The sequence below is a fragment of the Amblyomma americanum genome, chromosome 4, assembly GCF_052857255.1.
Source record: "Amblyomma americanum isolate KBUSLIRL-KWMA chromosome 4, ASM5285725v1, whole genome shotgun sequence".
NCBI lineage: Eukaryota > Metazoa > Arthropoda > Arachnida > Ixodida > Ixodidae > Amblyomma > Amblyomma americanum.
This window is the reverse complement of record NC_135500.1, coordinates 85,256,684-85,280,917: the sequence shown is the minus strand read 5'-3', so window position 1 is coordinate 85,280,917 and position 24,234 is coordinate 85,256,684. Positions and strand designations below refer to the sequence as shown.

Genomic DNA, 24,234 nt, shown 5'->3' with positions numbered 1-24,234 from the left:
AGTCGGATGATCCAGAGACTGTCTCGGAAGCTTGAAACATTGAAGACCGCCACGGCAACAGCCGCACCAAATCCTCTGCAAACGACCGTTGGAACGACAGCTTACTTCACCTTGCATACCCCGCGACTTCCCAAGGCGTTTCGTGGAGACCTTTTTGAGAATGTGGAAGGCTGGCTCCTTCAGCCGCTTTCTACCATCGCGACGACGGAGAAATACTCCACAAAGTTCACTCTAGCCGCGGCGACGGCACTCTCATTCTGCTTGAAAATCGAGGGCGTTTAAAGCTCGTGGCGAGAGTTCTGTCGTCAGCTGCTGGCGTCTTACACCAACTTGAATAACCGCGGATGAGCTGAGCGTGCACTCCAGTCCCGATTCAAGTGCCGAATGAAAGCGTCCAGATAAAGTACACAGAAATAACGCGCTAATTGAGGACAGCTGATCTGGCCATGGCGAAAAAAGAAACTTCGGCACTTAATGCGTCGCGTCAAAGAGCAGCTGTTTGCCGGCATCGAGCCCAGCCCACTATCCGCGGTATATTGCGCTCAGGCCAGGACAATTGGAAAAATCATACAACACCTTACTGCGACGCACGGCCGGCCAGTGCACGCTGTTTCACTGTGTGCTGCATTGTGTTCGGTCGTCGGGATTCATCTTGATGATTATCGTGAACTTATTCCCACCATCATGCGTGAAGAACTTTTAAATCTTGGAGTACATTGCAGCTTGGGGTAGGTTAGACTTCAGCTTTCGTTCGCAAGGAGGCGCCGCAGGCGTTCCGGGGCCCTTTTCCTATTGTCGAAATCCCACTCATGCTGCAGGACTCCCACTGTCCGACTTAAGCCTATGCCAAAGTTGGGAGGCATCAGGATCCCGCTTAGCCACCCCAATTCATGCAACGCCTCTATCTTCGCTGTCCTCGGTGGAACCCCTGAAGTATTTCTGCGATGGGCGAGCGCCTCAAAGGAAGACCGACGTTTAGCGCACACCTGAGAGACCGCCCCTCTGCTTTCACACTGAAGAACGAGGCCATCCGTCATTGTTCTTATCGACACCTCGACCGGCAGGGCTCTCACGCCGATTCGCTAAGACGCCGGTTTGGCCAACGACCCGGCAAATTTAGGCGCTTTCTTGTGGGACGAACAGCGAATTCCATCCCGTGTTCCACGTCAGAAATGCTTCTCTTTCCCAAGGCCATCTTTTCCGGCCGTTCCGCGAGCTCCTTGCGAGCAGCACTGGGCCAGTCGCCAAGCCATCGCCGAGAAAACTGAAACGAGCAGCATAAAGGGCCGATGTCAGTGGGAGTCGCTGAGCTGAACATCTCCTATCGAGAACTTACTGCGCCTTCATCCAAGTTAGACAACTGCATTGCTTTGGACATATCGGTTATTCTAGCCGGTCACAGCTTTGGTGTATTTGTAGTCAACTGTGCTGACTATTCGGTTTTGAGTGGTACATTCACCACTTCTCATAAAAACGTAATTACGCCTTGGTCTGCGATGTAACTTCGTGCTGCTGGTGGTGACATCTTTACACCAAATGTGTGTCTGCACGGCTCACGTTCTAGTTAACGAATTTTGGTTCGTCGTCAGTTAAGTAGCTTTTGTGATTGTTCCTAAGATCTCATTCTCGGCTTTGCTTTTCTGTGAGAGTGTGCGATGCAATCATCAACCTCCGCAAAATAATTGTCGCCATAGCTGCATAGCTACAAAGCTTTCTGAATCACAGTGCCGCACCTTGTGCAGGCATTCTCACGTTGCCAACACGGAGCAGTGTTTTGGTTTAGGTCGCCTGTCACGACTTGCACGGAGGTCTAGCAGCCGCAGAGGCTAACCACTCACTCTTGCTTACTTAAGGCATCTGCTCCGCTCGCATTTCCGAGACGCCTCGTAATGGCCGATCTGCGACCCTTGTCACTAATTTTCTAATGAGCCCCGGCAAATTCTCCGAGGAACTGCTATCGCTTCTCCCGACCCTTTTGTCGATGTTCCAGTCTGTTTTTCGCCCGGAGCAGCGGACAGTGACCAACTCTTTCTCAAAACCGTTTACACCATACCACCTGTTTGTGGAGACCACGTCCTTTAGAGCAATTTTTCTGGAATTCAACTCATCCCCTGTTTTTCCTCGAAGGTTTGTAAAACGCCTATCATTCAGCGCTTCATCTTTACTTATATAACAATGTTCGGGCTATACTGCTGCAGCCTTATCGTTTTTACACAAAAGAACGGGCAGTGATCCTAACGAAATTTCAGGGTATGCTGACGATGGTGCTGTTGAACCTTCCCAAACACTGTGGTTTCTGCCTGTCGTCCTTGTTAAAAAGGACGACACCCTTAGTTTCTTCGCAGACTATTTCTAATTGTAAATTTCGGTTAAAAAAGGCATCCACCTGTTCACGCGACTTGACGGCTCACTGGCCAGATTACGGTGCCCTAAATACTTCGCATCCATGGAGTTGAAGAACGAATATTAGTAAAGTGAAGTCGATGAACGTGAGCACTAAAAAAACTGCTGTTCTAACTACAAGTGGCCTGTAAGGACTTAAAAGTGCATATATTCCGCCTGTGCGCCGCACCGGCTATGTTTCAACGAAAGATGGAAGCTGTATTCACAGGCTTCGCGCGGCAATCTGTTTTTTATACCTGCATGACACCGTTGTTTTTTTCGGAAACGTTACCAGCATATCCAGCGACTGCAGGCTGTCCATTAAACCCTGGACTTGGTTCACCTTGCACAAAAGCCCCAGAAAAGCCAGTTCAGGTAATAAAAACTGAAATATTTTGGTTATGCTGTGAGCGCTAAAAGAGTGCGGCTGGATCTCGATAAAACTGTGCCGTCGCCAGTTATCCCTTTCCCACCGACAAGAAAATGGAAATGCGCTTTCTGGGTGTCTGCGTGTACTATCGGCTGTTTATTGCTTTTTTTCTCCAAGATTGCGGAGCCATTGCACCATCTCACGAGTTAAAAAAACCTCCTTCGTGTGCACAACTGAGCAACGGCATTCTCAGTGCGCCGCTAGCGCATTAAAACATAATCTCTTCGTGCGCACTTCAACGAACAGGCCGACAGGGGGATCGACAGCGAGGTCGACACCATCATCATCATCATCAGCCTTTCTACACCCACTGCAGGGTAAAGGCCTCTCCCATGTCTCTCCCATTAATCCTGTCTTTTGCCAGCTGCATCCACCCTTTGCCTGCAAACTTCTTAATCTCATCCACCCACCTAACCTTCTGCCGCCCTCTGCAACGCTTACTTTCTCTTGGAATCCACTCCGTTACCCTTAAGGACCAGCGGTTATCTTGCCTTCGCCTTACATCCCCTGCCCAAGCCCATTTCTTTCCCTTGATTTCGACCAGGATGTCATTAACCCCTGTTTGTTCCCTCACCCACTCTGCCCGCTTGCGGTCTCTTAACGTTACACCTATCATTTTTCTTTCCATGGCTCGCTGCGTTGTCCTTAACTTAAGCTAAACTCTTTTCGTTAGCCTCCACGTTTCTGCCCCGTAGGTGAGTACCGGTAAGATAAAGCTGTTGTACACTTTTCTCTTGAGGGAAATTGGTAAACTGCCACTCATGATCCGCGAGAACTTGCCATATGCGCTCCACCCCATTCTTACCCTTCTGGTTATCTCCCTCTCATGATCCGGATCAGATGTCACTACCTGCCCTAAGTACACGTATTTCGTCACACCTTCCAGGCTCTGCTGCCAATTGTGAACTGTTGTTCTCTTGCAAGGCTGTTGAACATTACCTTGGTTCTCTGCATGTTAATTTTTAGACCCATCGTTCTGCTATACCTGTCTAACTCATTGATCGTGATTTGCAGTTCACAACCTGAGTGACTCAGCAAGGCAATGTCATCAGCGAATCGCAGATTATTTAGGTATTCTCCATTTATTCTTATTCCCAATTGTTCCCAATTCAGTCCTCGGAATACCTCCTGTAAATATGCGGTGAACAGCATTGGCGAGATCGTGTCTCCTTGCCTGACGCCCTTCCTTATTGGAATTTTATTGCTGACTTTATGGAGGACTATGGTAGCTGTGCAGTTCCTATATATATCTTCCAGTATTTTGACATAAGGTTCTTCTACTCCCTGATTACGCAATGCCTGTATGACTGCTGAGGTTTCCACTGAGTCGAATGCTTTCTCGTAATCAATAAAAGCTATATATAGAGGTTGGTTATATACTGCACATTTCTCTATCACCTGATTGATAGTGTGAATATGATCTATTGTGGAATATTTTTTACGAAAGCCTACCTGATCATTTGGTTCATTAAAGTCTAACGTTGCCCTGACTCTATTGCCGATTACCTTAGTAAATACTTTGTAGGCACCGGATAGTAAGCTGATCGGCCTGTAATTTTTCAAGTCCTTGGCGTCTCCCTTCTTATGGATTGAGATAATGTTTGCATTCTTCCAAGCTTCTGGTACAGTCGAGGTCATAAGGCATTGTGTATACAGGGTGGCTAGTTTTGCTAGCACGATGTCTCCTCCATCCTTCAACAGATCTGCTGTTACCTGATCCTCCCCAGCAGCTTTTCCCCTTTTCATTGCTTCTAAGGCTTTCTTTACTTCATCTTTCGTTACTGGCGGGATGACGCATTGCTGTGCACTGCTGTCATTCTCATTAACGCTCTGATTACATTGGGTACTGTACAGGTCTGTGTAGAATTCTTCTGCTATACGTTAACTACCTTACCCATATTTCTAATGACATTGCCCTGCTTGTCTCTTAATGCAAACATCTGGTTTTTACCTATGCCTAGTTTCCTCTTCACTGCTTTTAGGCTACCTCCGTTTTTTAGAGTGTACTCGATTCTCTCCATATTAAACTTCCTTATGTCGGCTACCTTGCGCTTATTTATTAACTTTGATAGCACATTTAGTTCTATTCTGTGGGTAGGGTTAGACGCCCTCATGCTTTGGCGCTTCTTAATCAGATCTCTCGTCACCTGAGATAGCTTTCCGGTATCCTGTCGAAGTTTCCTGCCGCCTACTTCTACTGCGCACTCCGTATTTATTGATGCCAGATTATCGCGCATTGTATGAACATCAAGATCGTCTTCCTCAGTTAAAGCCGAATATCTAGTTTGCAGTGCTATCCTAAACTCCTGTGCTTTCACTCTTACAGCTAACTCGTTAATGGTCTTCCTCTTCACTAGCTTCTTCCGTTCCCTCTTCAAGTCTAAGCTAATTCGAGACCTTACCATTCTGTGATCACTACAAGGCACCTTTCCGAGGACGGCCACATCCTGAATGATGCCAGGTTTAGCGCATAGTATGAAGTCGATTTCATTTTTATTTTCACCATTGGGTCTCTTCCAGGTCCACTTCCTGTTTTCTCGTTTGCGGAAGGAGGTATTCATGATCCATAATTTATTTCTATCCGCGAATTCGACTAATAACTCTCCCCCTGCTATTTCTAGAGCCTATCCCGTACTCACCTCCCGCGTGGTCGTCAGCCTTCTTCTTGCCCACCTTCGCATTGAAGTCGCCCATTAGTGCAGTGTATTGTGACTTTACTTTATTCATTGCCGTTTCTACGTCCTCATAGAAACTTTCAACGGTCTGGCCATCATGGCTGGATGTGGACACCAACGGCAGGGAAATTGGCCTTGGCGCCGTCCTTGTCCAAAACAACGAGGGCCTCGGGAGGGTCATAGCCAAAGCAAGTGGCACACTCTACTACGCTGAAAGCAGTTCTACGTGAGAAAAACAAGGTTCTGCATTCATATGGGCCGCCGCAATATTTCGCGCTTGTCCATACGGCAGCTCATTCAAAGTCGTAAGCAACAATCAGTGTCTATGCTGGCTGGCTAATTATCCAGATTCGATGTCACTATAGTATTCAAGTCTCGCAGTAAACACGAAGACGCCGAAACGCTGTCGCGCGGACCAGTCACCGTTGGCGATGCAGAACCAGATTACGAAAACTACTTCCTTGGTACCCTTCGGTCTGCGGCGAGGTATCGTGGAGAAGAACTCGAGAGGACATAAACGACCTCACCTTCCGGCAATTCCACCCGGTCTTCGTGCCGATATTTTTCTCCCATGCCATGATAAGCCCACGTCTGGCAACCGGCTTCTCACGGACGCTGGCTAGAGTGCGGCAGATGTGGTACTGGCCTAAACTGTCCCGCTGCAAACGCTACATTAAAAGCTTCCGCGAATCCCAGCATAGTGGGACACCTCCACTTAAGCCTGCAAGGTTTCTCAAACAGACTATCGCGCTCCGTAAGCGAAATATGAAGCGACCTCCATGGGCCTTCCCGTTTGGAGCTAACCGGAAGAAGTGTATGCTGATTGGTACTTGCAATTTGGCTAGCTATACCGATACCAAGAATATCCTCCGTGGCACACCTTTCGATATCGCTGATTTTTTTCATGCACAAGATCAATTTGCGGTATGGCTCCCCTTCGTACGTCATTAGCGAAAGAGCAATGAATTTTGCAGGGCTGCTAATTAACCACATTTTTTTAGTTGAGCTGGCACAGGACCGCAGAGTACCTTCCGCGGACCAATCAACAAGCCGAACGATCAAACAGCCCCATTGCGGACATGCTGTCAGTGCATGCAGATGTCCAGCAGAAACTTGGGATAAGGTTCTACCATATGTTACCTTTTGCGTGCAACACCGCCCTGCAGTAAACTAAGCATATCACGCTATTTTTACTTGTGTACGGACGTGAAGTTCGCAACAACCTCGATGCCGTGCTGCCGTGCCAAGGTCATGTCGCGCTCTCACAAGAAGCCCAGCGAAATTCCCAAACCCCGCTCAAAAAAGCCCTTCAGCTGGCCCCCGTGCACATCGGGCAGAAGCAGGGCTACGATGCGGCAGCTGGAGCCTTCACCACCGCAGTAACCACAATCACAACGACCAAGCCTCGGTGTGGGCATCTGTCTGTCGCTAATGCTTGTCAGTGAAGCTGCTCCACCGCTGCTTCGGCCCTAAGAGGTGCAACGACGTGTAACTGATGCCAACTTCCAGTCGGTTCCCGCAGCCGCGACTTCGACAGCCCAGGTCTGAAATTGAGAACACTATGCGGCTTCGGTATGCGTTATGCGGCAAGCGTGTTTGAGTTTTTGCGCACTTCAATTGTGACGCACTGCTCGTTTTCGTCCCCATTGTTTATTTTCTTTTCTAATCTTCCTCGGATGCGATTCTGTCGCCATGTCAAACAACCACGGCCATGCATCCAGTATTGGCAGATGGCGCAAAGCTGATGTGGAAGCTGATGTACCGCTCGCACTATCGCATATCGGGATCTTGACTGGCGGCAATGTTAAAGCATCTCTCTTCAACAAGTACGTGACAGTATCTTTGAGCGTGTGCATTAAAGCGAGGAGCAGTGAAAGAACTCAACCATGGAAAGGACGTCACGTAATACATCGCTCCTCTGAGTTGTCACAGGATAACCCCCATTCCCTCTCCGCCATTCCTCGCGCAACCGCCTGCAACCAACTCTTCGTCGCGGCTAACGCAGCAGATTATCAGTGGGGTGGGGCTATACGTTTATCCATATAGATATACTGTATAGACACGACGAGCAACTAGAGGAGAGTTTTGCCTTGAGGAGGCAGTACTTTCCGAGCATCCGTCCCCGGCCACTCGCAAATGCACTCATAACTGGTAGCGAAACACAGAGCGGCGACAAGACGCAGCTATGCGTGATGCAGAGCGCAAACGTGATGGACATGTGGCCTAGCCGGACGGTGTCAGCTTCTCGCTAGATTGTTCATGTCAAGTGGCAAGGTGACTGCCGAAATGTCTCATCTGTACGCAATTACTTCCACGCGTGTGTTTTCTTAGATTCATTTAGGATATGTTATGCCTCCTATTTCTATGTGCATTGCTGAGGCTTTAATTCACCGCGATAATATTGCTTTACTGTGCGTATTATGTTGTTTAAAGCTGAAGGTGGAAATTTTCTTACGGAAGTGAAGAGATGGCCTGGCGAACGTGGCTGCGGTGATTTTCAGCCACACGGATTTATACTTGAGATACCGAATTGGGCAGTGGCATGATAGGCGTTCACTTTGCGTCATTTTTCTCCCTTATCGAACTTCTGCCTCCGGTAAAAATGCCGTATGTGCTTTCCCAACTCCCTCAGTCATGAATCTAGTATAAATTGGTGTTCCTATTTAGTGAATGTTTTATGCCGCTTGGTGAGCTTTCATTAGCAAGGACAAATTAGAAATGCGTGGAGGAAAGTGCGCCCAGGTAATTTTTTTTACTTACACGAACACTGATGGGTCACAAGGTCGCATTGTACAATTTTCTTCTTGTCCGTGTCATAGCTTCAGTGTAGAATTATGAATTTAATAATCATTTAATTGAAGGCGATTGACGACCATTGATTGAAGCGATGCGTTTCCAATCGCTGATGCTTCTTGCGGGCGGCAGGAGAACTGTGAAGCATACTGAGAATACTCCAAAAAATTATTTTTTGAAAATGGAGAAAAAAGCTCTTCCAACTTTGTTGTGACGGCTTTGAGGAGGCTTGTGACATTGTTATATTTTTGCATCCGCTACAGGTGAGTGTTCTGAGACTTAAGACAATGTTCACCAAGAAAACTCCCACTTTTTGTGTGATTGCATACGTTGGGTACGAATTTCAGGCAGGCTACAGAGTGTGCATATTCACGACAATGATTGGTAAATCCGCCGACCACTTCAAATTTCACCAAAGAAGCAGTCTTATATACTCCAATCAGGATGACAATGGCTGGTGGCGATCACTTTCAGCCATGTTGAACGCTTTGCGCTGCTTGGCTTGACAAATGATCACGAAAGCGGTTTTTGCGTTATCGTCTTGCTTTCGCAGGTCCAAACAACCGCACTAAGCTATATACGTGGTGGGCTGGCTGCAACCATCGTTCCGAGTAAGGGACAGACAGCGTGGCAGAAAGCCGCAGGGTTGTTCCAGGCGTGCACATCTCTCATCGATCAGGGGAGAGATGAGGTACGTTGTTGTGCACATCATCGAGAAGCATCTGTTGTGAATGGACGCCAAAACGCAGAGTACGAGGTATGGGACGCATCGAAAAAACTGTTCTTTGGTGGCGAATAGCGTCACTTTGTAAATGAACACGATACATGTCTCACACAGACGGTAAGTGTTGCAGAAAAAATGAAAGGGCAGTAGCGTTCACCATCACTTCCTCCCAGTGGAATTACAATTTTTTTTTCTCCTACCTGATGATTAGCTTTTGATTGCTATATTTGTTTTGTATTATTTATTCGTAGTATTTCATAAATATATATATATTACTCGAACGTTCCCCGACCATTTGAAGTCTTATTGTGAGTATTGGCTGGTGAGGAGCAAGAACTAAACAATGTAATTTTGTTTACATACAATGCCCCAAAAGGTCATCTATTGGTTAGGTAAGTTCAGAGACTACTCGTAACACCCAACACAACCTGACGTAGAACGCTGGACAAATGCTGAAGATGTGACGATTTTATTTTGCGTACAGATGTCTCGACATGCGACTTGTAGGTTGTGCGTTTAAGTCACTGCCTGAACCTTTATAATGCGCGCTATGAAGTGCAGCTCATTTCTTTTATTTCAGGGAAGTGGATAAATTTTGGAAAGATAAGTGGAAAGAACCACACCCCTGAATGAAGCCCATCCTGTTAGAAAATTGCATGCAGAGAGCATTAACTTCAAAAGCAGAAACAATGGTGGAGAAAATTTTGTTGCCCATTCACGAAAACATGGTGCACAAAAAAAGGACAAAAGAAGTGGCAAAAAAAGACCAAAATGCAGCAGAATATTACGCTAAAATGTTGAAGAAAACCGGAAAAAACACAGACTATTAGTTGCGACTAGACTGTACAATGAGCCGCCGCGGTGACTGAGTGGTTATGGCGCTCGGCTGCCGGCCCGAAAGACGCGGGTTCGATCCCGGCCGCGGCGGTCGAATTTCGATGGAGGCGAAGTTCTAGAGGCCCGTGTGCTGTGCGATGTCAGTGCACATTAAAGAGCCCCAGGTGGTCGAAATTCCCGGAGCCCTTCACTACGGCGTCCCTCATAGCCTGAGTCGCTTTGGGATGTTAAGCCCCCATAAACCATAAACCATAGACTGTGCAATGCTTGTAACGCCGATATTTTATTTATATGCAATGAAAACAATTTCGCGGTTCTCTGTGAAGGTACGAAGTGCGGCAAAGCGGACATTATTTGCACAGAAATTTAAAAGATCCTAATCTGAAAGAAACTTTCATCATCAGTCTGACTACGCCAACCACAGGGCAAATGTCCCTCCCATGTCTGTCCACTTAATTAAACCTTTCCTGTGCCAGCTGTGGCTGCTGTACCCAGCAAACTTCTTATTCTCATCCATCCAACAACTTTCTACCGCTCCTGCTACGCTTACGTTCTCTTGGAATCCACTCAGTTACCCTTAAGAAAATCGGTTATCTGGCCTTAGCAAACTAGCCATTCAACTGTTAAGGATAGAAAAGCGCTGTTCTCGGAACTCTTCTTCAAGTGGGCTAGAGAGCAGCAGTACCGGCAGGATGCTTACCTGTACATTCTTCTTTCTGCAGGTATGTAACCGCATAGGTGCTCGCTGTATTAGATCAGATGATCGGTTTTTACTGTTGCTCTTGTGTTCACATATTGCTGTGTCTTGCTCATCACGCATGGCGCATTGCTTAAGTCGGGTTCTTTAAGCGGTGACGTGGAAATGAACCCCGGTCCATCCATGAAAGTTCCTGCAAATACGTCATCGTTCAGAACTCAACCGAGCCCGGGTTGTCTGTCGTTATGCACTCAGACGCGCTCTCAGATAGGCGCTCTTGCACCTGATACTTCCGAGAACATTAGAATTGCTCAAAAGCTCTACGAACTTCTAGAAAGCAAGAAACAGTTGCGTGTGATGTTGCAGACTTAAGAACATTGAAGAAATCTATAGATGATCGTCTCGGAGGTATTGAATCTCGTGTGGCTGCGCTTGAGTCCTCACCGGCCGAACTGGGCGATAAACTGCGTTCTGGGATTTATTCTTTAAACGATGCTGTGGTGCAGCTAAGCAAGAAGAACGGTGATCTGGAAAACCGATCTCGGCAAAATAACACAACCTTCATGGGCTCCCCAAGGAATCAGGTGAAGGCGGCGAAGGCCTTTTGAGCAAAGATATAAATCTGATTTACGAGAACATGAAGACTGAACGGCCGAGAATTGAGTGGTGTCATTGGATCGGTAGGCCACGTGATGACCGCGCGCGCCCTGTCATCCTGAAAATCTTGGATTGCTCTGAGAAAATCGCTATAATCCAAAATACTTATCACTTTAAATACTGATTATCATGCAACCTAAGATTACTTCCTTATTGATCGCTTACTTCGCAAAAATCTTTGGGACACGTCAAAGCCCTTTCCTGACGGCGATTCTGTGGTGAAGCTGCGTTTCGAGCGTTTCGCTTTCATCGACAAAGTTCGTTATGTTTGGAACACTTCTTCGGATACCCCTGAAAATGCCCGTAGCTTCTCCACTAGACCCACAGGCTCGCCATCTGCCACCTCACCATCGCCATCACAAACGTCATCGCCGGCTGCTGCCCCTTGACAGCCCAAATGCGCACATTAAAAGTTATCTGTTTTGAACATTAACGCTAGAAGTATAACAAATGAATATGCAGATTTTATGTCCCTTACTCTTTCTTGTTCCCTTGACGTTGTGGGGATCACGGTAACGTGGCTGCACGATGGCATTCATGGTTCCGAATTTACGCCTTCTCTCTACGTGGCGGTGCGGGCGGACAGGCAATATGGCAAATGGGGTGATGTTGCGCTCTCTTTCGCTTTGAACACAAGTTCACGATCTCAGCGGCCTCTCCAAAAGTCGAATCCATTTGGTGAAAACTATTTCTTAGCAGGCAGTGCATTCTAGTTGGTAATATTTACTTTCGTCCTGGTTCTTCTGCACAAATATTGCACACTCGAAATGATTATTGAAATACTCAAAAGTTCAACTCCTCTAATCTAATTTTAACGGGTGATTTCAACGCTCCAGGCATCCATTGGCCCACACTTTCTTTCTCTGCTCGAGAAGCCAGTATCTGCCGTGAGTTGAGAAACATTTCTTTGGTCTTTGGCCTTAAACAGTTAACGAAGCTACAAGCCTGATTCGCTACTTGACTTGATTTTTCTAGGGTCTAATTTTTGTGGAACACGTTGCGAATACGAAGTTGTCGAAGGCATTTCCGACCATAAGGCGGTGGTTGCTTCGTTAAACTGCTCCGTTTCTGTTCCACGTTACACTTTGACTGCATTTCCTGACTTGAATCGCACCGACAACATTGCTATCACTCACAGTCTTGCTGATGCCTTCAAACCGTTTCTCATGATTAGTGACAGGGGTGCTATCGACACTTTAGTCTGCTACTTTGAAAACATTGTTGAAAACTGCATACAGCGTTTTGTTCCTTTCGAAACGAAGAAAAAAAATTCCGAGGTCCCTTAGATGTCTCGTGACATTCTGAATGCATCACGCAGTGTCCGCCGCCTGAGGCGCACCAAACGCTTAAATGATCCTGTCAGCATGGTCCGGTTCAACAGAGCAAAGGACGAGCTTCGATTAATAACTACTCTAGCGAAAGACCGTTTTTTCAACTGCCAGCTTGGTAGTCCTCTTAAAAGTAATCCCCAAAAATTTTGGCAGTTTTACCGAAACGGTCAGCATCTTCGTCTTTCATCATCCGTAACGAAGCCACTAATGATCCGGTAAAAATATTTAACGCGTTCAATGCCTACTTCCAATCCTTGTTTTTATCTGACACCGACGAAGTTCCAGCCTTTGGTCCTCCTGACATGTCAAACTGAATTGATGATATCACAATCAGTGAAGAGGGTGTGCTTAACCTGATACTGAAATTGGACACAAAAAAGTTGACTAGGCCTGATGGTATACCCAACTCAATCTTTGTTCGCCATTCATTATGGACTGCTCGATATCTAACCGTCATCTTCCGTTTGCCGCTAACCTCTGGTGCGGTACCATCGTCCTGGAAGTTAGGTGGGGGGGGGGGGGGGTGCTTCCATTATTTAAATACGGTAACAAACAGCTTCTATCTGATTTCTGACCAATCTCATTAACGTCGTATTCGTGTAAAATATTGGAATACATAATTCACAAACATATAGTAGAATTTCCTGAATCTAACAATGTGCTCTCAAACTTTCAGTATGAATTTCGACGTTTCAGCAGCCTAACACAAATAATTGAATTTGTGCACATTTCCTCTACCCTCGATACTGGAGCCTTGGCGGACGCCATATTTAGATTTCTCTAAAGTTTTGCCATTGTAATACATTCTAATGTGATGTGCAAACTAACCACCATTTTAAAAAATCTTTGCTTGGTTAATTGGATTGCTAGTTATCTTTCCCACCACTCAGTTTGTTACCTGTAATTGTACTAACTCCAGTCCTGTCGATGTATTATCTGGCGTTCTTCAAGGGTCAGTACTTGGCCGTTTATCATTAATATTATACATCAACGACTTACCTCGACATATCACTTCACAAATACGCCTGAATGCGGATGATTGTGTATTATATTACGTAATTAACTCACAAGTTTATCACTTTACACTAAACATCTCATTTACTAGTTTTTGCACCTGGTGTAATACAAAGCAAATGAAAGTATATTTTACTAAAACTGTAGTTATGTCTTTCACTAACTGCATGTCCTCTTCGCTGCTTAATTATGACTTCAATCATTCACCATTGCACATTAATTTCTAATATATGTATTTCGGCGTTATATTCACAACTAACATGTCATAGGCTAAACAAGTTAATTTCATTTGTTCTAAAGATTGGGTATTTGCGGAGAAGTTTAATTAATGCACCAAGGAATGATTTGTTTTGATTTATGGGGTTTAACGTCTCAATGCCACTCACGTTATGAAGGACGCCGTAGTGAAGTGCTCCGAAAATTTCGACCACCTAGGGTTATTTAACGTGCACTGACATCACACAGTACACAGACCTCTAGAAATTCGCCTCCATCGAAATTCGACTACAGCGGCCGGGATCGAACCCGCGTCTTTCGCGTCAGCAGCCGAGCGCTATAACCACTCAGTCACCACGCTGGCTAATGCACCAAAAGAAACTAAGTTATTGATATACAAATCCTTAATTCGTTCTGAAATTGAATATGCATCTCCCACCTGGAATCTTCATAAACAATGTGAAATTGACCAAATCTAGAGCATCCAAAGGGAAGCCATCAGGTTTGCATATCCTCGATATGATCGCCATTTTTCATCTCCTTGTCCCTTGTACGCTTTGAATCTAACTCCCCGGTCTGTGCGCAGTCACGTGGATTCACTGATATTCTTGCACTCCATCGTCAATTCTATTTATCATGGAACACCTAACGTCTATCTTACCCCTGATATTTTCCTATAAACCATGAGTGATCGCAGATTTAATATTAAGCCATACGTCGCCCGTACTAATAATTTCAAATACAGCTTTTTTCCTGTTACTATTCAACATTTAAGCTTAATTCCTGGCATAACGCAGCCTCATCCATTAAAATCTTTTTTTACAGCTATCGGTGCCACTTGTTGTTTTCTTTTGTGTTGTGTTCATTGTGCATTGCTTTAGTTTATTAGTTACAGCCAAATACATTGTTCGCGCTGTGTATTCAAACATGTCAGATGTAATATTTTTTGGATGTATGTTGTATGTTGCCGTTTTTGCAGGAATTGTTAACCCCACTCTAGCAATAATCCCGATAGGAACTGCATTAAGTAAAAATAAATAAATAATATGATATTTAGTTTTAGTTTCTCAAGACTTAATTGATAAACTGAAGGCCGTCAGCATCGAAGGCAAGCTTAGTTTTGAAGATGTCTTAATCAGAACAGGTTATCAACACGTCGAAAGAGTAAACTGTTTACAGAACTCATTAGGCTGCCAGATAATACTAACGCATATCCTGAGTTTACTGCGCTAGAATACGCTCATATTTTTTTTCCGTGACATCCTGTGCAGCGGTGCCACTTATTGAATGTGCAAATTGGAAAAAACAGCTTATTCAACATCTTTATGACTTTCTATATCTCAAACCGTCGTTCAATTTCGCATTTAAACTTTCCTCCTAAAACCGGCCCAGATACCGAATTTTCGAGGCTGCGTTTTTATGGAGGAAAAACGCTAAGGCGCCCGTGTGCTGTACGATGTCAGTGCACGTTAAAGATCCCCAGGTGGTCGAAATTATTGCGGAGCCCTCCACTACGGCACCTATTCTTCCTTTCTTCTTTCACTCCCTCCTTTATCCCTTCTCTTACGGCGCGGTTCAGGTGTCCAAAGATATATGAGACAGATACTGCGCCATTTCCTTTCCCCAAAAACCAATTATTATTATTAATATTAAACCAAACACGCGATATTATTTCCTTCTTGACCGTAAAAAGTTGCATTCTAACAAGTTGCACTTGCATGCTTCGAGAGCAACCTAATTTATAATCACTTCGAATGTTGTCCGTTAAGGGGCTCGGCATTCCACCCACACCGAGTGACCGCGCGATGAACTTGTGTCAATTATTTGGACGTCACTAAACGCGGTGACTGTTATCATGAACAACCAGTGCTTGCCGGAGATGCCTTAAAGGTTTGCTTCACTGCTGGCGCCGACCGAGACCGAAACTGGTGTAATGAATCCGTTCATAATTAGTTATTAGCGCTGAGCACCGGTGTTTTCACCTCATATTGTTAATTACAACGCCTGTAGGCATCGTTGAGGACCCTCTTTCAAGTAGCGCTTAAATAATGAACAGTTAGCTTTCTTTATTTAAATAACGACCTTGCGATTGCGTCGCATCGCATAAAAGGCGTTGCATAAAAGACGTTGGCCATGCTGTGGAATCCACGCGAGAGGCCAGCAACGTGTGCTTCAAGTGCCAGAAAAGAATTGTAGCGCCGAAGCGGACAGCACGTAGCAAGCGAGACGGGAGATGCGCTATGTGTTGTCCTTTTCGTCGCTACAGCCCTTTTTTGGAAGATGCACCAACTATCCCTCCAACAAGTATTACTCGGTATTACTGCTTAAAGATCTTTTAAAAACAGAGCCTGTATTGAGTAACATTAATGACCCGCAGAAGGTATAACCAGCAGCCCTAAGAATTACCGGACGAGCATATCATGCGTCCTCCTTTTAACATATTAAACACCAACCCCGAGCTGTACTCGTCATGGGAGATTGTACCAGTGTCGCCAATGGCTAGTTGCGTTTCCCCTCCCCACCGCCATTGACGAGTTAAGGTCGGCAATTACATTGGCTGCAATCATCAACGCTAGAAGCCGTTAGTTGTCAATGAAAGCGTTCGGCGCCTTCAGCGCGTATTTTAAGCCTGACAACAAATAGTTTTGGGTTCCATTCGCCAAAAAAATTTGCCTATTTTGGTACAATTTTGCAAGTTATTTGAAGGTTAAAGGTTTAACTTATTTCTACTGATTCTCTTTATTCGCGTACCATTGTCTGTATCTCAGCTGACCAGGCAAAGGAACAGAGGTGCTCGTTATTACATAAATGACAGAAGCCAACAGGCACTGAAGCCAAGGAGCATGCGGGAGGTTTTTTTCCAATATGTGGTTTTGAGTACTTGGAATTTAATAGCGGAATTATTTACTGGCCTAAAATATTTCATAACAAGATAGAAAAAAAGTCAAGCGCGTGGCGTCGGAGGGATACTTACACATGACCTCCGAGCTTAATTAACAATGTCAAAGTTCTGTTAAACTTCACATAAATACCCCCGAAAGCAGATTAGACATCCGTCGTGGCAGGTCAGTCGTTAGAGCACCGGACGCGAAATTTGGAGGCCGTGGGTTTGAATTCCTCAAGCGCCACGTGCCGGTTTTTCCTTCTGTTTTTATCAGTTATCTTTAAGCCATAACGTAATTACACTATTATTTCCAAGTAACCAACACCACAAATTTGAAAAAAACCTCCCCTATGGTTCTTAGTTTCGGTGGCTGTTAGTTTTCGTTATGTATGGATAAGTATTTGATGTATCGGGTACTTGGTGAGCCAGTTTCTGAATGCCATAGGATGTACGAGGTTCAACTCAATTTATTCGACATCATTCCATAGGTCAGGACAACGAACAAAATGGCGAAGACGACACAGCTTGACGAAGTCTGTGCTCCTTTGTCAAATCGTGTGTACATACCTGGATATATACTCGTATACTTGGCATTTGATAAAGAATACTCCATTTGTAATTTTCATGGAGTGTCATTATTAATATGACATTAAGACAGTACAAAAATGAACAAAACTCTTCTAAGAATAAAAGCGCCATCGGACGGCACTGTAGACGCTGTTCTTTCACTGCATTCTGTTTCCCAACTTCGTTTTGTAATACATGCATGTGTTGTTCTGTCTTTTTTATAATTTCTAGTTGTTGTCAGAAGTGTTACTATATCTAGTTACTGTTAGATCGCATGACTCTGACATACTGCATTTTGCACTGCTTCCTCTTCCTGAGCCTACCGACGTTGGCAGCAGCGATTAAACAAAAAAATAAATAATTAGTGCAAATGGTACAGAACGTAGGAGTCAATAATTAAGTATGTTTGTTCTCTGTTATTATCGCCCCAGAAAAAACGCGAACCATCTTAGTGTGACTACTTGGCCTGTCAACACAATCAGCCTGGAAACGGAGTGGTCTTACTTGCAGATGCCTGATCTCAAGAAGTGGTTGCAGTCTCTCAAGCTTGACTTGGCGGCCATGGCTGACGGCGATGGTTTCGATGCGGCCGACACGCTTGTACAAGCATCCTTAGAATACAACGTGCCACCTGTCTACCAGTTCGAAGTATCAAGGGTGGAATTCCTAGACGAAAAGCGTTCCATTATCGTAAGTTGGCCCGCTGCAGCACTGCAGTATATTCATTAGGATCACTTGAAAATTTCTGCGGCTTGACGGACAGCTTGGCTTTTGAGTTTCACTGATTAACATTGTAGATGTAAAATGATAACACCTGTGAGATAAAACGATAATGATAGGATGATCAAGTAGATAAGGCAGAACACCTGCTTCTGATGTTGACGCATGGATGTACTATGCGCATGTTTGTAATTAAATTTATTTTCGTTTGTCATCCAAGAAGAGGCGGGAAGAAAATCTACTTTTATGGAGCTTACTGCTCTTAATTCTCTCTCAACACAATCAGGAGTGATTTTATACAAAAACACATCTATTATTAAATAAAAACCATGAACAATTCTTCCACAACAATTAAATAAAAAGCAAAATGCACTATCATTAGCAGGCGCAAATAAGGGGCAGGTGAACTATTTTTTTTCAGAATTACAGGATATTCGTGGAATAAAATCTATATAGCCTGTGTCTATGCAGTCTACGTAGCCCTTTAAATCATTACGTAATTTGATTTAAGCATATGCTTCTCCTCGTGGCTTAGTAAACGTGTAGAGAAGCTCGGTGTGACGTCACGGACGGTGAGATTTCAAACCTCCGTAACCTTCACCCGCACCTTGTCGTGCCCGCCGGAAGCCGCCAAATAACGCCCGATGGTTTTCCCTTCGGTGGTGTTGGTTTTCTTCCTTCAAAAACAGCGTTGGTAATCTACCGGTACTCTAGACGACATCATCATGCGTCCCCAACCCAGCGCTGTGCGCTGCAAAGCCTGAAAGCCGTCGTGGATATACACTGCGATTACGCCACCATTTCAAATGGTAGCCCGAAAAGCCTCACATTCTTTACTTGCGCGTTTCACAAATTCGACCCCTCTAAGCTAATCGAATTCGAAAATCTCTTCAGTTCCATTTTAATAGCAAACACATGCAATGCACTACAAATAACACTTTAAACATTAATAATTCGCTGGTACAATCATAATGCTTAGGCATTTTCAAATTTTTATAAAAGTGAGGAAAAAATAACATTGAAAACTTAAACTGACATTATAATACCCAAGCGTTTGTGCTTGTCTACTCTCTTTATGTCTGATGTTGAAATACGTTTGTGTAAATCAGACGGTTTTTCATTCTATAAATCAGAGGGTTTTTCTTTCTAGCCACTCTCAAACAGACGTCCTTAAATAGGTTCAGCGTCATTTGCCAGTACAGACACCGTTCAGAAACTTGCACGAGTGCGTTGTGAAGAATTATTTGCTTTTCATGACACATGACATGCTTGTAAATAATGCAGTCGTCTGTGAACAAACGGACTGTACAGTTTGTTATCTGCAATCTCATTGGTATATATATATATATATATATATATATATATATATATATATATATATATATATATATATATATATATATATATATATATATTAGCAGACACGTTAAAGGAAATGAGCTGCTCGTTTGACAAACTTATGATGGGAGCCAAATCACCGAAACCAAGGTGCATAGGGGAATATTTTTATTAATGTGTTGTGCTTATCAGTGGGATATTAATACTTAGATTATTCTATCGCTTAAAGAAATTTACTTCTAAAGCAGCAGAAAAACAAATACATTATATGTAAATTTCTTTAAGCAAAAGATTCATCTCAGTATTATTAGCCCACTGATAAGCACAACACATTAAAAAAAAAAGATTACCCAATGAACCTTGGTTTCGGTGACTGTTGGCTCCCTTCATAAGTATAATGCGTATATATATATATATATATATATATATATATATATATATATATATATATATATATATATATATATATATATATATATATATATATATATATATATATATATATTAGTAGACAGGGTAAGGAAAATGAGGCGCTCGATTGACAAATAATTGAAAGAAGCCAACAGTCACCGAAACCTTGGGGCAAAGGGGAATGTTTCTTTTTTTTTATTGTTAGTGCTGATTAGGGGGAGAATAATGCTTCGATAAATCTGTCGGTTAAGGGCACAGGGTAAGCCCTATACTTCCCATGCATTTTAGGCCATGTTGAGGTACATGTTTCTCACTAACTAATAACAGTAGCCTAATAATACATATATCAGTGTTTGCCAAATTTTGTGCTCTTTTTACTGAACTAGAATATTTGAAATGTGTTGAAAATTCGATTTTTAATAAAAAATTTTCCGGTAGTACACAAATCTGGCCTTTCTTTGCGCATTTCAAAATTCATAACAGAATAACTGCTCAGTGAAATTGCTGAATTCTAGTTCAGCAGTTGGCAACACTTATGTAGATGATTGCAAAAAAAAATCAGCCATCTGTCTTGAAAGGCATTGGAAATAATGGTACCTTTGTAAGAAAAAACACTGTTTTGAGATAATAGAGCGTAAAGAGAAAAAAGATGTGCAAAACCATTTTTTATTCGCAGAAACGCCTCCATAGTAATTGGTTTAATAGCCCCCTGCTTCGTAGTCACTGTCGCCGTCATTTTTTCGCTTTTCGGCTTGTCGTTTTGACTGTCGGGCCTCTTTTGTAAGCTGTCGTGTTGCTCGGTCCGCAAAGTACATGCACTTATGGTCAGCTTCCCTCAGCCACTTGATGGTGTTGCTCCCTGGGTTCAATCCACACGCCTTCAAAACGTTGGCCCGTGCGATGCTACCATCATTAAATGAAAGAACAGCATCCAGTGTTGCCATCCGTAGGGTCCGAAGCCTAACAAACACATTCTTTGGCGCGCGTTCCCAAACAACATGGTTGAACGACTCATTTGCATTTTGAGTTCGCCCATGCAGGCACTTCTCTAGGAGCTCAGCCTTCGATAGCTCCCTATAAATGGGTTTGATAGCCTCCAAGACAGGTGCAGGCAAACTCTCCTTGTGGAAAAATGGCTTGCCCTCTGACTGACTTCTGTTGAAGGCACACCACGTATCAGGTCCCTTTGGGCAAAGTCCATGGCATGGGTCATCGTCTGTGGCCGATAAGTGGAAGAAGGTTGCCCAAGCGGCCTTTCGCATTTCATCCAGGTTTCCTACATTTCTTCTGATGGCCAAACCATAGTACGTCAGCAGCAACCAACACCGGCACAATTTACAATACTGATCGAAAGGGATAGCACTCAGACGCAGCTGCATGAAGGTTGCAGAAACGTGGAAAAAACGTGCAAAGCGTCTCAGGATTGTCTTGGCTAAAAAAGAGGAGCTGTACAATAGTTGCCAGACAATTTTTTATATGTAGCTAATTTTAGACAAGTTTTGAAATCAGGTGGTGGACTTTTTGGTTGAAAAAATTGACGTTAATCCTGAAAGAGGGCGTGGCCGCTCACTACTTGGTTTCGGAAAAAGCGTTTTTCAGCCGTAATTATGGCTTTCTGAGGAAAGTGCGATCATGGAACATGTGTAGAAAGAATTGAACTTCTAAAATTCCAAAAGAAAAAAAACGAATATTTCTAATTTTACCTTACCCTGTGCCCTTAAAGGAAATTACTTATAAAGCAGCAGAAAAAGCAACCATGCCGCCGGTGGGATTCGAATCCATGGCCTCCAAATATAAAGGCCGGTGCTCTACCAACTCAGCTACGGCGACGGTTGTCCAATCTGCGGCTCTCGTGGGTATTTATGTTTACTGCGTGTAAGCGAACCTTGAGAGTGTTCACCAGCGTCACCCTCGTCCATAGCGCTGGACGCAGCACATCCTCCATTAACGCGAGTGTTACGTGGAACGTCCTCTAATGGCGAGGGCAGAAACTGCGAGTGCCCTTTTATGCTACCTATGGTATCATGACTGCCAGAACCGAGACCCTCGTTAAGCTATGAGCAGACAAGGCGAATTAAATGCGGTGCTCGTTTGACAAACATATGAAGGAAGCTAACAGTCACAGAAACTAAGGTGCATAGGGGAATGTTTGTCTCTTTTTTTATATTTAGTCCTGATTAGTGGGAGAATAATGGTGCGATTAATCTGTCGCTTAAAAAAAACTACTTACAAACGTTCAGATCCCGCGCGTCGGATCCCACCGGCGGCATAGTTGTTTTTTATGCTGCTTTGTAAGTGTTTAGGTATCAGTATACACACACACACACACACACACACACACACACATATATATATATATATATATATATATATATATATATATATATATATATATACACATCCTCTTCGAAATACGTAAGGCCAGACATCCTGGACGTCCAATCGTGTCCAGCAATGGGGCTGTGACGGAGAACATATCTAATTTTATCAACTTTCTCATCAAGGACATCCCTCCCAATTTTCCTTCTTACATCAAGGACACAAGTCATTTCCTTCGGGAGATTTACAACTTGATCATCCCCACAGGAGGCCTTCTAGCGAATATGGATGTTTGCTTCCTGTATACAAACATCCCGCACGCCGACGGCATAGCAGTAACGCTGGCAGCCTTCGAAAGCTCAAATTCCTCGGTACATATAGACAATGGAACTCTTTTCATCCTTCTTGAACTGGTCCTTAATTCGAACAATTTTGAGTTTCGTGGTGAGAACTACCTCCAGATGAGCGGTACTGCGATAGGCACAAAAATGGCACCCAACTACGCCGGAATCTTCATGGCGTCACTAGAAATTTCGTTCCTTGAGAAACCGTTAAAAAAAGAACACTTTTCTGCAAGCGTTTCCTGGACAACATATTTCTTGTATGTGAACATGATGAAGCAAGCCTGTTGGAATTCATAGGTCAGTTTAATGCCCTGCACCCCTCAATCAGGTTCCCCACAGTATCTCCGACTCGAGAATTAATTTTCTCGACGTGGAGATATCGGTAGACGGTAACTGCCTTTCGACTACAGTATACAAAAAGCCCACGGATAGACAGCAATATCTTCATTTCTAGAGTAGCCATCCAAAACACTGCAAAACAAGCATTCCATCTAAGGCGCACAGATACCGAAGAATATGTTCTACAACAGAGAAATTTGGCCAACATACAAGGACTCTCAAAGCCGCTCGGTCACGACAGAAATACCCCGGGGAAACAGTCGATGACGCGATTGAACGCGCTCGCAACCTAGACCGCACATCCATCCTTGCAAAAAACAAAGTCAAAAACGACCGCAAAACAAACTTAATCCTTACATTCTCCTCAACGGCTCCCAGAGTAGGTAAAATACTAAATCATCATTTTAATATACTCAGATCTAGTTATAAGTTGTCACTAATATTCAAGGAACCGCCCAGAGTGGTGTACCACCGGGACAAGAACTTGAGAGACTTGCTTGTCAATGCGAAAACAAACAACTCTACCCAGTGTCGGTGCCACCCATGCGGAAAACCTCGGTGCAATGTCTGTCCGCACATTTTAGACGCCAAACTGGCAAAATCCAAGTTCGACAACTTTGTGTTTCACATAAGCGAAGACCTCGTCTGCGACTCAAGCAATGTGATTTACAAACTTGATTATGAAGTCTGTGGGCAAGAGTATATTGGTCAGACAAAGACATCATTTCGCTTCCGCTTTAGCAACCACAAAGCCCATGTATCATCATTACCCAGCTTACCCCTTTCCAAGCACCTGCGTTTGCCTCTCCACAGTTTCGAAAACATCCGTGTCATCCTTCTCCAGTCCGGGTTCCCTAGCACCTATAACAGGGAACAAAGGGGGGTCATACCTCATCCACAAGTTTGGCACGTTCTCCCATGGCATGAACGCTACTCCTGGGAGGCTCTCCTGCTTGAAGGAGACAACGTTGGAAATTTCACCCGTCATAGGCTTTGGACAGCATTATAAATCAAAATACGCCGGATGTTGTTCTTGACCACTTCAACCACGCTCTAAATGGCTGGGAATGTAGCTGTTTATTTTCTCAGTAATATCCTTTGTCCACAGCCACTATCCATGTTCTATCTGGAATAGACACCTATATTTTAACTCTATCACCTAGCCCACTGGGACCACGCGGCAGCCCCGCTGGCCGCACACCTTTCGCGGTTTCCGCACACTTATATCATTATTATTATTTTCTTTTTTAAACTTTTCTTTAATACTTTTCTTGCATTCTGTGTTAAGTCTTCCGCGCCTTATTCATTCTCATTAACCATTTGGTATTTGTTTGGCGCCACATTCTATTCATTTTTTTGTGTGTGTGTTAATATTTTCTTATTTCAAAGTTCTTTGTGCTAATAACTTTTCTGCTCTTTCCCCTTTCGTTTTCTCTCCCAAATTCCTCTCTGCCTTCTCATTACGCACTCGGGCTTCGCTCAATATTTGTTGTCTTTTTCCCCACGGCTGCCGCTTTTTCACGGGAAGCGTACTGCCGGACACGGGTTGAAACGGC

The 24,234-nt window shown here is 44.1% G+C and overlaps 1 protein-coding gene across 1 annotated transcript in view; it reads left to right on the top strand.

Annotated features, from left to right (window-relative positions):
- Nucleotides 1-24,234, top strand: part of LOC144130228 (neprilysin-1-like) — a 159,800-nt gene that overhangs the window by 26,037 nt on the left and 109,529 nt on the right. The window contains exons 3-4 of the mRNA XM_077664201.1: nucleotides 8,834-8,971; nucleotides 17,718-17,897. Of these exons, the coding sequence (XP_077520327.1) occupies nucleotides 17,718-17,897 (180 nt within the window). The 5' untranslated portion in view covers nucleotides 8,834-8,971. The remainder of the gene's footprint in view (nucleotides 1-8,833; nucleotides 8,972-17,717; nucleotides 17,898-24,234) is intronic.